Below are 17,500 nucleotides of genomic sequence, written 5' to 3'. Positions count from 1 at the left end.
TTTAGGATTTCCTCCGGGGAGATTCCAACGTCCTCCACAACTCCGGTCACCTCCACTCGACTACCGGGGATATAAACCCGGTAGCGAGACGTAAGGGCCTGGTCGGCCACAATGGCGTTGGCTTGCATCCGGTCGCCTACGGTGACCTGCAATTTATTCGGTTTTACCCGAAACACATCGGACACCGACTTGAACTTGGCCGTTAAGGCACGCGTAATCGCCAACGTGTCCAGCGGCGCTTCGCGGGGCATGATGTACACGGTGTACGGTCCCGAACCGGACGCCGGGTACGCTCGCACACGGTTGCTCATCATTGGCTGCGCCGACGGTGCGGACGTAGCCGTTTTCTTTGCAGCGGGAGGGGGCGACGAAGGCTCGCCGATCTTCCTCTTCCCCGACACCACGGTGAAGCCATCATCCGGGCTGCAAGCAGGCCCGGAGTCAGACTCCATGGCGGGGAAGGCGTGAGATGACACGGCGAGCAACAAAAACAAAAATCAAAAACTACACTAAAAATTATAAAAAACAAAGACAAACTACGAACAAAAATGGGTCACCCTGTGCGACGATCGGCGATCAAGGCCAAATCTCCGCGCACGATGCCCCCAAACTACTCGTACGCAACGAAGCAGGAGCAGAGCGTAATACGATTACGCGCTAGCTCCTGACGCTACGTACCACACACACACCGACACTGCCAGGAAACTAACGGGACCCGCCTAGCGTAGGTTTTACGCTACAAACGGGATACACGGTAGTTCACTGGCACAAAACACTTACGGAGACCACCAGATAACAACACGATCGTGAGAAACCGTGCTGTGATCGTCGACGGCACAGTAGCACAATGGCACAACACTCACTAACACTGGCACCACGCGACACCGTAAACAGGCCGAGAGCAGAGGAACGTAAGCGCATCCGACTTCTTCGGCTGCAGGGAGCAGAATCGGCTCTGACGACCATGTTGCTTGTCAATTTCGCTGTCGTACGCCATCAGCACCGCCGGCAGTGGATCAGTCGGTGTCAGCGGGAGCATTTCGCGGCCAAACTAGCTCGCTGTGTATGCTGTGCTGACGTGTAGAACCGAAAGACAGCGAGAGAGCGAGAGAGAGCTGAAGCGATCAGAGTAAAGCCTCGTGACTCCCTTGGGGGGGAAGCGGCCACCCGCTGTCAGGTGCCGAAGCGCCGCTGGGAACATATCTTCAGCTGCAGCATATCTAAACGTCAATTTCGTCCTCTCTGATCCTCCTCCTTCTTCTCCACCTTTCTTCGTGGCATCAGCAGCAAGATGCACGAAGCCAACGTCAGCGCTGCTCACCTCATCAACAATCCTCCCCGGCATCATTCGCTGGCTCAGAAGCGTCTGAAGGGTGCCTGAAGAATATTCCCCATAAAAAAACACCTCCTCAAGCCCTCCCACAGACACACTGGCACACTTTTGCACGGGAAATTATCTTCCAAGAAGCCGATGGACGACGAATCTTGAGAAAAGAGAGGAGTGCCGCGCATCCAGCATTGCGATCACGTAGCAGAGCATAACTTTTTTTCTTTATGAACCGATCGGCGACCAACCAGCGAGTGCAGCTTAAATTTCTTCGCAATCGTGACGAGCAGAAAGATGTGTCTCTGTCGGTCTGTCTGTCTCTGTCTCTCTGTGTGGCTGCGGCGTGGAAAATCAGCGCCCATGGCCATGGTCTAGCCGCCGCTGGCTTTTGCTTTTACGAGGAAATTCCGAAGAATTTTATCCAATTGTCCGTGTGGCGCCGCCGACGGAATTAATGATGGACAGACTCGACGACGTACGTGTTTTTACAATGTGGCGCGATGGAGATAAATGGGCATTCGATATTGAAGGCTTCTAAAAGGAGGAAAGTTTATCCGGAAGCCGTCAGACCAGTGCAGACCAGTTGCATCTAGATGATTTATCTTATGTTATTTCACATTTCTTATCCAGATATCTTTTCACTTTCTGCTTGTCAGCGCTTTGATCGCTGCTATACGGAACTGACAGGCAGCGGATGAGTTTGAATCAATTTGTCCTCTTCGCTATGGTACACGCTGGCGATTCCTTCAATGAGCCTAGAATTTTTAATGCAAAAAATGTAAGGCGCGGCAACGAGAAAGCGATGCCTTCAACCAGGACTTTCCGTCTTTTAAGCTAATGACCTACATGCAACGCTTGATAAGCCTCAAAAGATACTCCGTACAAGGTAAATAGATAAACAAAATGTTTATTTTTACCTCTCGCAGCCTACTGCGTGACCTCACAAGCAGCATAAAACCGCCCAGAAACACTTCCACTCCATCTCTTTTCCTCTCTCGTTCGCTCGCCACGAGTTCAGATGCATTGCGGCAGTTTAGCAATCCGTCATGCGAGGTAAACAGGATTAAACTAAAAAAAAAAGGGAGGGAATCCAACGATGAATGCACCGCGGTCACTGGGCCGTCGGCGGAAATGCAAATCGGATTTTCCACACAGAGCGCATCATCGTGACGGACCAGTTCGGCTCGTTGGTGGTGACCCCAGAATCCTACGCTTCGCTGGCTCATCGCATACTGTTTACGCAACGCATCCAACCCCCCTTCCACCCCTTTGGACCATTCCACCCACACCTCCTCTTCCCGTTGGTCAAAGTGGTTCACCATTTTGTCCGGCAGCCTGACCACCGGTGGTGCGGTTTTTGATAATGACGGGTCAAGGGGTGGGAGCTGGGGGGTAGGTCATGCAAACAGCATCATCATCATCATCATCATCATTGGCGGGATCGCCTAATCTGTAAATTTACTCTTCCACAAAAACCCACCCACACACCTTCTCTAAAAAAAACCACCCTCACCCCAAAACCACCCCATCTCTCAGCACAAAACAAATGGCCGCTCATCATCGCACGGCCACGGCGCAGCGCGTTAATTGTGGTGATGGACGCGGGAGTGCAAAATGGTCACGCATCCCCTTCTCACGGCCGAAGGGGGGTGGGGGGGAGTGAAAAACTTCGAGCGCGGAAAAACACCCAAAATAAATAAGCCCCCTCCGGTCATGGTGGTGGTTGGAAGCGTCAAGGTGCTCACGAGGTGGAAAAGCCTCCCCGGAAAATGTGCTTATCAGCAACACCAGCAGCAGCAGCAGCAGCAACGTGAAGGGAAAGCAGGGAAAATGCAAACAAAATAGCCTCAACGCTCCTCTGGTTTCCACCAGCTACTCACCACCACTGCACCCCCAACCCTCCACCCCTACACCCCACGCAAAATATTTCAATTCAACGCTTCATCGTTCATTCGACCCGAGGGTTGGGTTTTTGCATTCTCCCCTCGCCCCTCGAAAACCGCACGCATCTGTCCTGTTTGGTCAACGTTGACCACCACCACATCGTGACCCAACTTACGGACCACCCCCCTTCCATTATCCCTGCCGAGGGGTTTGGGTTTGCTTTACGCTAACGGCACTGCGGGCGGCGGGTCGGTGCGAACAAGCTTGTTAGCGAAGCATTTGATGAGACCATCCGTCGGTCACCGTCCCCTGTCTCCACCATCCCAGCTCCCCGTTTCCAGCTTCCCGGAAAAAACACCCTCGGCTGTTGTAAAACATCGCATAAAAACCTCAACACACATAAACGGGGGCCGACCTACTTACCTTGTAACCCTTCAGATTATCCACGACGCAGGCCAACAGTGCGTCGCGCGATATCGTGACGGTGATGTTCGGTATTGGCTCGGCAAACCGCGGAAAGCTGGCCTCTGCAAAAAAAAAAACAAAGGATGAAAAACAAGAAAAACGGACCCGTGTCAGGAGCGCGTGGCTTAAAGGGTTAATCAATCTCCTCGGTGCTGGGCCACCAGCGGTGAAGGGGAAAGCGAAAATGAAATTAAACCGTGAGAGGGGGGGGGGGGGGGGGGGCGGATGAACATGCCACGGTCTGTCCTTCGGTGGATGCAACGGAAAAGAAGATTATTTAATTAGAAAACAGTCCGGTGTTAGCGTTTGGTCCCTCGCCGTCAGGTAGGCGCGAGAGTTGAAGAGGGATGGCACCCGAATCCGGAGACCCATGCGAAGTGTCCTTCAGCCAACCAGCTAGCGGGCATTGAAGTTGGGAAAACAAAAACACCCCAGCATAGCAAGTAACGCGGTCATTTTTTTCGCCAAAGGTCCACAGAAGTCATGCGTGCCGGTCAGTCCACCCCCGGATGGGATTTCCGGCGGTGTTTGGACGGTACTTGTACCGAAGAGAGGCACATAAACGGTGGCATCTCGCGGTGGTGGCTGTCACGAGTGGTTCGCAATGGCGCAATGTTAAATGAATATTTGGACAAGAGGCTAATTTTTGGCGGGACACAGTGGTGGAGTCGCTGGTTGGCCTAATAGGTAGAGTGTGGCCAGGACATCCGTTGGTCAACGCCTGTGTCGTAGCAACAAGATTTATGCGCCACGTGCGCCACTCCACCACGACTCATTTGCTGCTGGCGAGAGCGCAGTAGCAGCATCACTGTTTTTCTGTTTCATTTGTCCTTCTCTCTTTGTCTCTTTATTTATTTTTCTCCCTTTCTCTCTTCTTTTCTCTCTCCCTCTTTCTCTCACACACTCTTTCTATATCTCTTTTTTATTTCCCTCTTTTTTAAAGCTTAGTACATTCCAACAGCGAAAGGATTCCATCCGCGTTTTTCCGAGCCAACCGCTGTTGATCAACGGATACTGCAATGATGAAGATCCCCGAGGGTCCCGAGGTCCACAGATTACCACAGAAAAAAGAGAAACTCGCCGAGTAGAAACCGTGGCCGCTGGCCCGTCTCATTAAGCACGAAATGAAAGACTTTGACCGTGACCGCGCTTGAATGAAGCAACGCGAACGCTGCGTTTGATCTATCCGCGTGTCCTTGGTGACAGTTCTGTGCGTGGCTATCACACCATAAGAGAAGAGGAAAGGAGAGAGGGAGGAAGAGAGCACCTACAGCACTGCGCCACCTTCCGATACTTACCATTATTGAAGTCAGCTGCATTCTCGTGCATATGAGACTGTTTGGCTGAAACGAGAAAAGCGAGAACGTCGGTCAGTAAAGCTGAGGATCTTGTTTCAATTGATAAAAAAAAGCAAAATTAATTCCCACCCATTACCAGGTTCAAAAAGCAATTTTGTTAATTAAAATCACTCAGCTCCTATGTTGTTGCTGCTGCAGGTGCCATTACTCTTATTAAACTATACCACCGGACGGTGTTCGCGAGCGTGAATGCGAAAGAAATGGTGGTGACCTACGCACACAAGGAGCGGGATCCATCAAACAACAACCAGGGCGACCGCAACAGCAGCTTTACGATGGACGACCATAAAACGTGTCCAAGCGGACGCTAACCACCCCAAGGGACGCAGCTGGATGCGCTTCTTCAGCGAGCCGCTCACTTTATGCCAAGATGATGAGACCCCGGCCATTCCGGCACCATTATGCGCCATTGAACGCGTCCTCTCTCCGTGCGCGTCATTCCGCCACCTCCTCCAACGATAACCGGTTTAGCGAGGCCCGGACCGGATGTCAACGCGCGACTCGTTGGCGCGACTTTGGGTCCCAACTTTATTATTGAGGCTTTCCACCGTTTTTTCCGGTGGCCTCTCCTCTCGTACGGCTCGTAAAGGGCCACTTAGTGTGTACGTGTGCTGGTGCGCGTGTATGTGGACGCACCTTTCCCAGGCGTTGAACGATGCCAACACCTTTCTCCGGTTTAGTTTTTCGGAGAAAACGGATACACCGGAGAACGAGGGGCACGATTCCACCAGGTTGGAATTGAACTCTCCGGAGTGGAAAAAGCGGACGGACGGGAAACCTCTAAGCAGCTTTTTCACTCGTTAGGCACGTGGACCAGTGGACGCCGGGAATGGCCTCGGCATCGAATCGAAACTCCAATCCACCCCCGAAAAGGTCCTGGCATCCAGATAACGATCCCGAAGGGGCGGAGGAGGGTTTTTGAAAGTTGCTTTGTGTGCTGCCGCTGCCCGCTAGCTGCCGGAACTCAACGCGAAACCGGCTCAGGCCAATTGCTCCGGTTACCTTTCGCCGAATCGGATCTGTGGTCGACCGATGCATCCACCGGGATGGGTGAAGAAAGGCGAACAAATAAACCGGGGAAAAGAAATCGGAAAATTCCTTAGCAACTTTTTTCTGTATTTGCAAACCCCCTTCCCCATCCCGTCTCCACGTCCACTCGCTGCATCACAAGGCCGCTCGGCCTCGCCTGAAAATTTGCTGCGGAAATGCGCGCTGGAAACTTTTCGTTTTTCCTCTGCACCGTGGAAAACTCCACATCCTCTCGCACGCTCGCTGAAAAACTGATGATTCTGGTTGATTTAGGACCTCGGTATGTGGCTTTTCCTGTGGCCCTCTCTCTCTGTTCCATTCTGGTTACTGGCCAAACGGGCTACGCAGTAAGCAGATAGTTCACCAACACAAACAAAGGTGAGTGCGAAGTGGAAGGCTCCCCCCTTTTTCCAAGGGCAGCGATGGAGCGAATGCGCATCCGGGGAGACGCACCGGTTGGGGTCAACTTTTGGCGTATTCATCGATTTTTAAGCCCTCCCTCTCTGGAGGTGGAGCAATTTTCCGGTGGCAGATGGGCTCGCAACCCCCCCCCCCCCCCCGGCGGATCGTTCTGCAAGCTTTCAGGAATGGAGGCCATAAATGGAAAGAGTTATCATCTCGGGAAAGGTAGCTCTTTGTTGCTTTCTTTTCCGCTCTCCTCTTCGTCGTATTGGTGCCTTTGGGCTGCCTTCCGGACGGTCCTCGAAACATCTTCGAACCAGGACATTCACCGTAACGGCCCGAATCAGCATATTTACCATCCATTTTCCCCCCCCAGGGCAAACAATGGGTGGAAGGACTTATCGGTTGCAAAATTCGGTTCGAAATTGTGATGGAATCGCATATTTCGTAATCACCATGACCGGTGCCGGGCCTTATGTCACGTTAAAGGACATGTTTGTTTGTGTATTGTGTATTGTATTTGTGTGCCACTGAAATCTCTTCTTTCCAGAGAAATGAACCAAAGCCGACCGAAATTGATACAGAACCGCCACCGGGCATGCTAATACTCTCACGAGACTAATAAACATTTAATCGATTTTCGAGGAACCGGAAAACCAACACACGAGGTAGACGAAGAGAGCGATGAGCGTTAATCGAATTGTTAGTCCCAGGAAGCTGCAGCATAAACAAACACTCTGCTCGCTCGACTATGCACCGATCTAGCGTTAGTTAGACTGAATTTCTCCCTGGCACTGGCCTGGTCACTAGCCCGTTTCCCAAAAAATGCCCGAAGCCATTAAATTTCCCTAATCCAAGCGTAATGCCCAACCGTGGGAAAACACAGCCCGGCCTGGCCCAGCCCGGCCTGGCCCAGCCCGGCCGGTACCGTACCGTGGATGGATGCGATGCGATGGCAAGGACAACGAAACGAGACCGAGCTATCTTTCGTCGGATCGATCATTTATGATTCCACATCGAGCCGATGCAACGGACTACCGCATGCTGGCTGCATCCTAAATTTATTCCGAACCATTTTTTTTTCTTCTTTCTCTCGGTAGTAGCAGCAAGAGGGCTTTTTGATGCACGATGGCCACTGTGCGGGTGTATGCTTTATGTTTTCGTTTTTTTTAGATTTTGCTACGAAATGCTGGGAAGCTCTGATACGTTTCACATACAGAGAGACGAGTAAAAGGACAGCAAAAACTATCGCGTTCCCCAGATGGTTTTTGCTGTCAGCAGAGTATAAGAGTGCCAATGGGGGGCATCGATATTGACCGGCAGATAGTTTCACTAAAACCGTTTCTCTGTAAGCCTGCATAGAATAAATTATGGCTCTAGAGAATAAAAAGTAATTTACATTTATTGGATATGACATAAACATTCCATCCAAGGTGATGCAAATGAATTTGATAAATGGCCAATTTTTGAACCTGGTTACCTTTTTTCCTATGATTTTTCTTATGATCTAGAATTTTTATCTGTACCTTGTTGTCTCTCACTAGATTAAGCGAGACACTGGAGTTTTTTTATGGATGAAACGCTTGAGAAAAAAGAATTCACGAATGTTTATTGATTTTAAATGTCTTTTTAAATTAATATCCTCGCAGACTGGAGATCAAATCCCATTTTGGGGCAAACAATAAATTGCCTTTCTATGTAGTGCTCATTTATTACGTACGAATCACCAGTATCGTGTAAGTGTGCAAGGATTGGGATCAAGAATCTTTGAAACAGGCAATATTCGGATAATAATAGGACTTGAATTCTTAACATGATGTTAAATTTCCGTTATTGATGCAGTACTTCAGCTCGGAATGGAAAGCCAAAGGATTGAACAATTAAGTAGCTTCTCGGAAAAACACAACTTTAATAGCTGCAATACATGCATAATTTAAATAATAATAAAAACACAAATAAAATTCAACAAAAATAAACCTATGACTACTTTTACTATTGCTACAACTTCTCCTAACACCTATAGCCGTTCTTTGTAGCTCTTAAAAAAATGCCTTCCTGCTTAATCCAACCCATGATGATGCTACTGCTGATGATGATGAGCAGAGAGCGCGAGTCTAAGAAGAAAAAAATCCTGGTCAAATCGCGCGATGAACGCCCGAGAAACTTTAAAGCTTTTCCAGATCCGAGATCCCACCGTGCGGCTCAGTGAGATGCTGCATAATTCATACACCTCAGCCGCAGGCCCTGGGGCGCTGACGAAGGCACGAAGGCGTTCGGTGCCGCTTCACCTGACACACAAGAAGATGCACCGAGTCTCAGTTCAGCCCACGGCCTTGGCTGACGTAGAAACGCGTCGAAACTCGTCCGGAAGAACAAAAACCATCTGGCCATCTTAAAAAGCACAAAGAGCAAATTCTTACACACGGATCCCAACCATAACCGCCACTTAAGATGCACCACCAGCGGTCCACCGGGTTGGAACAACGCACTCTGCCACTTCTCCACCTTCCAGACCATGAAAGACGGTTGGCCGCCTCCGGGCATGGTCATGTTGTACCACGTGCTCCTGACAGCTGCACTCTTTTCCAGCAGCCGGCAATCCACGATGATCCATGACGACCAAGTGCCGTTGGTCGTTTTGGATGAACGGTTCACTGAAGCACACCAGCCAGCCAGAAGCCCGGCCGGCAAAGAGCCAAGTGAGTGACTGAATCTGATGTCAGGTCCAGCACCACCAGTAGCAGTAGCAGCATCCGCGGGACAACCACGTGGCCAGCGGGCCGTAGATTGTCCGTAAATTTTAAACTGCACCAGCATCACCACCACCACCACCACCAACCGGCTGCCGGTGCCCACTCGGTTGTGCAGAGGAAATTTATGAGCGGGCGTTATTACGGTGACAGAGTTTTTGTCCATTTTGCACACGCGCCACGCGTTGACCTTCTCCCATCCGTTTGGATGTGGAGGAAAGGGGTGGTGTAGAAATTAAATATTTTCACTCCCGCACACCGAACGCTAATCCTCGGTGGCATTCGTCGACTCGTCGGACTCGGGAGCGTCGGAAGAGAGGCAAAAATCAAAAAAGGACCCCCGGACTTCTGGCCAACTTCTGCCATGCCTTTGGGGCTAGTGCTGCTCGACGGGGAAAGGGCTAGAAAGCTAGAGAATCTCACCCATGGAGTGGCATGAATTGTAAGCATCCGTCAGTGCCGGGGTGCCGCGCGAGAAGCGAAGATGCGCCAACGTACACCAAGCGCTACGCAATGGCCAGGCCAGGAAGGCAAAAAAAACACCTCCACCTCCAGAAGTCAGTGGTGGTGCAGCTGAACTTTGGCGCGCGCAAAAAGCAGAAACAGTGAAAGGACGCGCGGACGACGATGAAGCAAGTAATCTTTTATTCAACAAAGCCCTTCGCCCGAAGGAAGACTCCGGCGAGGAAGTTGACAGCGTCGAAAAGCGTCGTCCACCATTTTGGCCGCTTAAAGAAGCGAAGAAATCTCGGCTGACGGCTGCAGGAGAAGCGTCCAGTCGATGATCTAGTCGGAGTAGGAGTAGCAGGAGAAGGGGCAACCGGTTCTTCTCTCTTTTTTGCCTTTCAGACAACCAGACTCCAGAAGTAGAGCGCCCCGGGGGTAACTCAAGACGACTTCTCCAACGTCCGACGTCGGACACTAACGGACAGACAAGTTCCTGATGGACCAGGAGAAAGAGACGGAGAAGGAGGTGGAGAACGGACACCAAACCCAAACACGGGCTGGCAACTTACGCGTGCTCCCAAAGGAACATGGGGCGGAACCATGATTTTATGACTGACGACTCCCGAGGTCCGACTGGTTGACTGTTACTAATACTTTCTGCTGTCCAACAACTGCGACTCTGGCTCGACTAGACAAGACTAGATGGTGATGCTGGTGGTTGAGAAATTGATCTTTTGATTTATGGCACCTTCTACGGAAGGGAGTACATCCCGGGACTGCTACTCCTACGTCCGCCGGGTGTCCGATACCGATCACTTTGTGCCCGTGCCGAGACCCAGCTGCCCGACCACACTCCAAACGATGATGAAGTGATGCCGCGGGATGGACGAAGAATATTAAAAAACCATATCCAAGCCACCAACATGGCAGACGAGACCGCGTTCCTTGGCAGACCTTGACTTCGGTGGCCGAACAGTCAACGAGTCACCCACCGATTCATTGTGAGTTTGTTGATGCGTGTATGTCGGTGTGTTTTAAAGGATTCCAGAACAAGACTTCCACTTCGCGAAGACGAACAATCGGTATAGGAAGATGTGTCTGATGATGTGTTGACTCTTTGTTTGCTCCCGGTGACAGTGAACTGCAGCAGAAAATAGGCATGCTACATGCCAGCTTGTGACCAGGATTGACGAGAGGAGGCTGATGCGAAAAGGGTTGATAATGTTTTGATAAAATATGAAGCAAGTTTAATGTTTTCATTTCCGTTGAAATAATTTTTGAATCAGCAGGATTCTTGAAACTCTCTTGAAATGCAATGAAGCTCTTTGTAACTCCAAACATATTGCCATATATTAATAATGGAGAGACACCAATTAGAGGAAATGTTTTCGATCGCATAACGTACATTTTTGATGCTCTCCAAACATATTTCATATACAACAGTTTTTATTCTGAGAAGAAATATTCTGTTCGTACGTCCGACAAATGTTTCAAATGGATTATTCGTGGTAATATGATTTGTGATATTGATATTGTGAATGCTTTCATCATAATGCTATAGAAAAGCAGGTAGTTAGGGGTATAAATGAATCCATTTATCTTGATTTTAGGAATCAGAATTAACTTGTTTCTCTCCTGATGCGTACACATTCCGTAATGAGCATAACTCTTCGTTTCGTGTTCATGCATTTCTGGTCATTCTACATCGAAACACTTTATTCATCCATTTTTTGTGAATAACATTCGGATCGTTGTTCACAACGATAACAGATGTTGAATACGATATCAATAGCAATTGTAGCTGAAATAACATTGTTGCTTGAATATATTATCGCAGGTAAATATCTTTACCAGATTGCTGTATGCTCCATTCTACAATTCCCAGAATACTTCAAGGATTTAGTATTATTATTTTCCAAAATAAGCCATTATTATGTAAATCATTCCACAATCCACTGATGCAAGCAATGCTACTACTGCACCGCATACTACCACGATTGCATAGATAGCATAGATATCCTGCATCGACACTAGCTCACTTTCATGCCTGGTATTATGTTTTAGCAACATTCTACACTCTTCCCTTTGAAGTTGGCACAAAGAATCGCCATAATTTAAACTAACCTTACTAATAAATAAATTGTACTCTCCGTACCGCAGGCAAACCGGACACCGGTGGTACCCTTCCCTTCAACCCTCCCCTGGGACCATCGCTGCGAAAGCAAATAAATGTTCTAACGCAGCACATTAATCTTTCTCGGTAGGCCATTCCCAATAGCACCAATCGCATTAAAGTGGATAGCTCAATTTTCCCACCGGCCCCAAGACCCGAGCCAATTTCCCGAGGACGATGGCGTCCTTCTTGCTCGCCTTTTTTTCTTTTTTTCTCTCTCTTTCTTTTCCTTCTTATGTGCCTTCTCGGCGCCTTTGGGGGTCGGTACTGGACAGCATCACTCGGACGACGACGACGACGACGGAGCAATCGTTTAGCAATCCGCTCCACGCCCAAACGATTCGATCCTAATCCTTCGCAACCAACCTGAGCACATGTCGCTTATACACCCACACATATATACATACATACCGGACGGCAATGGTTATGGTATTTGGATTTTCTTTCCCCTTCCCTCTCCCCTCAACGTTCCATCTCGCCCCTCCGGGAAGCAGCCCTCGAGACGGAGGCGTACAACCGGAGGAGCAACAGCAGCAATGGCGTCATAGTAACGGGCGGGAATATCGAGTAAATATTTATAGAGCCACCGCCCCCGTCATCTTAAAGTTCCGTATGATTGCACCTGCCCCGGGCTGTCTCACTCCCCCAGCAAACGTCTCGGAATGCCAGTATTGGCCATCACGACGTCACGACGAACCCTGGAACCGGAGCAATTTTGAGCTCAAATAGCTATCACAACGCTACACGGATCGACGGCCAACACCAACTGCGACTCCAAGGTGGTGATGCATGCCACCCACAAACCACCCTCTGTGCCTCCTACGCCTCCACTCCAACACTGATCAGATCGACAGAGAACGGATCGAACTGGTCATAAAAATAAATTCCTATTGTGCTGACCACCGGCCCCACCGGTTCATCCCTCTGGCCTATCCCTTGAGTCCTTGGGGTGGGCCAACAAATTGAAGAAATCTTTCCACCCACTCTTCCTCCCTCTCTCTCGTTCTCTCTCTTGCTTGGTCATCTTGTTGGCATCGCAGCCAATTCAGATCCCGTCTCTGGCTGACCCCTGGGTGCTGGGAAAATAAAATAAATCCGTGGAAACTGCAACACCGTCCGGCCTCTGGCACTAAAAATAAAGTTGCAGTAAAAAGGTGTTATTTATGTTGAACGCTCCAACACTTCCACGGCTTTGACTGGATTGCGCCAGGATTTGTCTTCTTTTTTTTCTTTCTTTTGTCTGATCGCAAAATCCCTTTAAAAAAACTATCCAACCATATTGAAGACTGGACGGAGTTGAGTTTGGCCTCGTTGAAGAGCCGCAACCATCGCCGAAATCGATTCTAGAAGAAATTTATGAATTTTCCGTCGATTCAATCTAACTTTCGCATCACCTGGGCATCATAATCATCGGCACATTGGCACAACGGCACTGGCCCACCGGTTCCCTCCAACTTGGCCAACTTTCTTGGCCCGGACACCCCCTTGTTCACCTTCTCCGCCGTCTCGCCGATCGGTAAACCATTAAACTTTGCGCCTCAACCCTCGGTCGGTTTTGGGCTCAGCTTTTCGATCTTGGCGCGCCTTTTGGCATTGACCGCAACACAGACACGGTGGGCCAGGCGGATTGTTTGAACGCCATGATGGGGCCAGGGGCAGGAAGCGCTGGCCTAAAGCTTCCTCCGGGGAGTGATTATGGATGAGTAAAGGTTGCTTGTGGCTTGGCGATGCTGCTGTTGCTGTTGCCTGGTGGTGCCGAGGTTGGTTCCTGCTAAGCCCCGGAACCGCGTTTTGAATAACTTAGCACCCGGTTTAAGGAAGCGCTTTTCGACACCTCGCCAAGACGATCGATCGAGGTCGAGCTTTTCACGCGGCCGCCTGCCACTCGTGCACTGCTCCCATTCCTTTCCGACATCCTTCCAATTGAAAGGCGCAACGCGTTGGCGCGTGCGAGAAATGAATAAAAAGGAATCATTAACCGTTACCTTCGTCCCATTCGCCTGCCATTCGTTGCTTCAAAGGAAGTGGAAGAGGCGAAGAGGCAACACAATCCCATAGGCTGACTGGTTGGTTGACCGGACATGGACCATAAAATCATTTAATTCCAATTAGTCTGTCATCGAAGGGGTGCGAGCCGATAAAAACCTCCGTGGGACCACCAGGAGGGGGAGTGGGGTGGCGGGAGAAGAACCTCTCGAGAGGAAGGAGGGACACTGTGCTCAGGCTCCGTGGCGCTACCGATTGGTGCCGCCGGGCCAATAATTGGTGGCGATAAATTATGATTTTATTTTAATGATTGTTTCCCTCGCATTGCCACGCCATTGCCGACCGGCACCGCGGCACCGGGGAATTAACATGAAGCATGAGGCACAGCTGGCGAGCATCCGGCGAGCACGATGGTGGCTCGTGCGACCAAAGCCCCCTACCGGCGGTCGCTTGCTCGAGAAAGCCCATCAAAAGTAAATAAAACGTCTTGCGTAGTTCCACCTCCCTTCGGGGGGGGCCGTGGTACCAAGGCCTGCCGTTTGTGGCGCATTCAGACTCGACTCAGACCACCGCCAGGTCGTCTTGCAAACGAACACAAGAACTCGCACCAAACCGAAACGAAAGAATTCTCATAAAGGAAAGATTTTAATACCCGCGATTATAATTTATTTGCTTCTGTTTCTGGGGTTTTTGCTTTCGGATTGCGAATCGGGGGAAATGGGAAGGTTCGTTCGAGAGAATCGTCTTCACGCGTCACCGCCACATCACCTCTTCGCAGCCAGTCGGCCAGCCAGCCACACTCGACAGTCCAATTGCATCCAATAAAACACTTTAATTGCCCCGTAATGGTGCTTCGGGGCGCCACATTAAGAGCTTGTGCCACGCCGCTATGTCAATTGATTTGCGGACGGAGATGCCAATGCGTGATACGGTCACTGGACGGTCAGCAGTCATTAGGCGGAGCTCGATGACGACACGTTCATTACAGAGGCAGCTTATCGTGTCTCCGCATATAAAACACCTAACATCGCGATTAAAGCACAATCAACCATCAAAACGCTCTGCCCTCGTGTGGTTTTTAGAGTGATTGTTGTGAGTAAATTTACATTTTATGTTTGCTACATGATGGGCACTCGCATATGCTGCCGATTGTGTGAGGATTGTGCAAATTTTTGTGGAAAAAATAAATCCCACAAGCTCCCATAAGCTTATCATGTTTGAGTGTGATTGTTGTGCTTCAATTTGGAACTCCGGTGAATCCGTTGTGTTGGCAGAGTAATCTAATCATCCGGCTAAATCGGATACAGCGGGCGGAACGCGATCTAGATTTCATTTGGGATAACCGCAAATTGAAACCGAAACTAGGAGCGCACGTGCGCCCTCTTCCCCGGAGAGGTTTCTCCACGAGGCTTCGTCTGTGAAGCGCATTTCATCATTCAGCTCCAATCAAATCATGGCGCCCGTGGCTGCACTGGACCCCTTATTTTCCTTTCATTTCTGCAAATAAACATAAATTCCTCCTCACGGGAAAAAAACACGGGAATCGAAATAGCTTAGGATGTTCGCCATTTTCTTTGCTTCTTTTTTCGTCTTTTATAATCATAGATCCAACAATGCTCGATGCCAATCATGGAAAAAGTGATGGAACGTTTGGGCATTCGGTCAAACATTCGGGAAAACCACAATTTCCCGCACACAAAATTGCAGCTTCCGTGATTTATTCCGAAAGGAAGCGCAAAGACTCCTCTTCGGAGGCGAATCGTTGTCGTATCTGGTGAAGAATCTCATCCAGCAGCTCCAGCTCCACGAATGGTGAAATCACGGTGTTTTGTTTCGATTTTCATGCCACGCAAACCTTCCGGCGCTCGATTCTAGTCGCAATTCTGATGCAGAGTCGTACGAAAGAGAACGCGCTCGAAAAGCTTTCCACTTTATTCATACATTAGAATCCCCTCAAAATGAATTTGCTGGTCATATGAATTCCAAAGACTCACGACAAATCTTGATAAACCCTTAAACGCTTGCCTGGTGGCTTGGCAACACCAACACGCTCGCACTTTCGCGTAAAGGAACGGGAAATATTCTGCATCGTGGAATCGGACCATTACCGATCTGATGCACCACAACAAACTGGGCAGTCTAAGAATTCCATGCACTAATCGCATCGATCGTGGACTCGGGGAAAATCTCATCAAATCTACATTACGGCCAGGTCACCATTTGTCGCATTAAAAGGAAGTGGCAACCATTCCATTCGGTGACATTGTAGTTGATTGTTAATTTACGAAACGAAGCAAGCACAATAACTCTTAACTTTACGTTCGCAATGCAAGCGATTTGCATTTCACATTAAACTGTTCTTTTGGACTCACGGAAATCATGGAAAACTTCGAACATTTCTTGTGTTCATCAGAGGAAAAGATATTCAGTGCACTTCCTAGCAAAGCGCTTTCCTCTGCATGATACACCGATGTAACTCCACGAAACCACATAAAGGCCATGCCGAGGAAGGGAAAATTGCCCGAAAATACCCCAAAAACCTCCTCCGTGCTGGCCACTCCGTTGGTGATGGCGCCGGTAATGGTTATAATTTGCAGAAAATATATAATTTTCCCACCCGATACCATCACCAGTGACCCATGGCCATGGCACAGCATTTCCAGCACTGCCGGTCGCCAGTTGCATCGATGAATTTCTCATTTTCCCTCGCTCGCCACCTCGAGCCACATTGATGCACGTGGTTTCGTTCTCGTCGCGCGATACCGCGAACGCGAACGCGAGACACCGATAAAATGTGGTCAACCCCGTCCCGTGAGTCACGGCGAAAAGGCCGCACACTGCACACAGCAACCACCAGCACCACCATGACCATCAACCAGGTCTGTTGGCCGGACTAGCGATTTCCATCGCCATTCGCCATGGTCACCACATTTCGGTGCTTTTCTCCGGGCGTCCGGAACCGGAACGATGCATTTCAACCGAGCCAACCTTCTCTTCCCGACTTTCGTCTCTTTTGCTTCCACTCCTCGCAAGCAATATGGCACCAGCACAGTGGACCGGGCACAATAAACCGGACCGGCCTGCATTTCACCATTTTGCGATCAGAAAACGCTGATGGACCGGGTGGACCGGTGGTCGCTTTTCCATTCGCTTCGGTTTTTCGATGAATTTTCCTCCGTGTGTTTTTTTTTTGTTTTTATGGCGGAATATTTTAAACTTTTCCTCACCATCACCCAGGAGCACTACGCCTACCGTGTGGTTTCGATTATTTTCCGAAGGAACGTCAGCTCCCAAGCGCTGGTCAGGAGTCAGGAGGCGTGACACTGAATTCCAGGAACGGAGCGATGATGCGATCAGCTACATGTGGAGGTTTCCTACCACAGAGGCCAGCCAACCACCAACTTTGACGACCACGGCAGTGATGATGATGACGACGGTGAGGACGAGGAACCAGGACCCATCGACTACCAGACCAGGGCACCAGACCGGGGTCCTTTGGTGGTAATGGTCGAGCAAACATTTTTCGCCTCCAAAATCTTGATACGCCATCACCACCGGTTGTCGGTTCCGGATGGTGGTTCGGCGGTGGTCAGTTACGGGAGTTTCTCGCTTCGGAAAATGCTACTGAAAATGCTGCAACCGAAACGACGATGACGGTGCGGTGTGGAACGTGGCAGTG

General features: G+C 49.8%; 1 protein-coding gene and 1 long non-coding RNA gene across 3 annotated transcripts in view; both read right to left on the bottom strand.

The window, feature by feature from the left end:
- Positions 1-922, bottom strand: part of LOC126572701 (uncharacterized) — a 6,095-nt gene extending 5,173 nt beyond the window's left edge. For both annotated transcript variants that reach the window (XR_007607969.1, XR_007607968.1), the window contains exon 1: positions 781-922. This is a non-coding gene — a long non-coding RNA (uncharacterized LOC126572701). The remainder of the gene's footprint in view (positions 1-780) is intronic.
- Positions 1-17,500, bottom strand: part of LOC126572692 (lachesin) — a 90,212-nt gene that overhangs the window by 43,695 nt on the left and 29,017 nt on the right. Inside the window, exons 2-3 of the mRNA XM_050232213.1 lie at positions 4,975-5,019; positions 3,635-3,738 (exon numbers count right to left, since the gene is read on the bottom strand). Of these exons, the coding sequence (XP_050088170.1) occupies positions 3,635-3,738; positions 4,975-5,019 (149 nt within the window). The remainder of the gene's footprint in view (positions 1-3,634; positions 3,739-4,974; positions 5,020-17,500) is intronic.

The sequence above is a fragment of the Anopheles aquasalis genome, chromosome 2 (genome assembly GCF_943734665.1).
Source record: "Anopheles aquasalis chromosome 2, idAnoAquaMG_Q_19, whole genome shotgun sequence".
In the NCBI taxonomy this organism is placed as follows: Eukaryota; Metazoa; Arthropoda; class Insecta; order Diptera; family Culicidae; genus Anopheles; species Anopheles aquasalis.
Note: the sequence above shows the minus strand (reverse complement) of the source record. Positions and strands in the feature narration are given on the sequence as shown.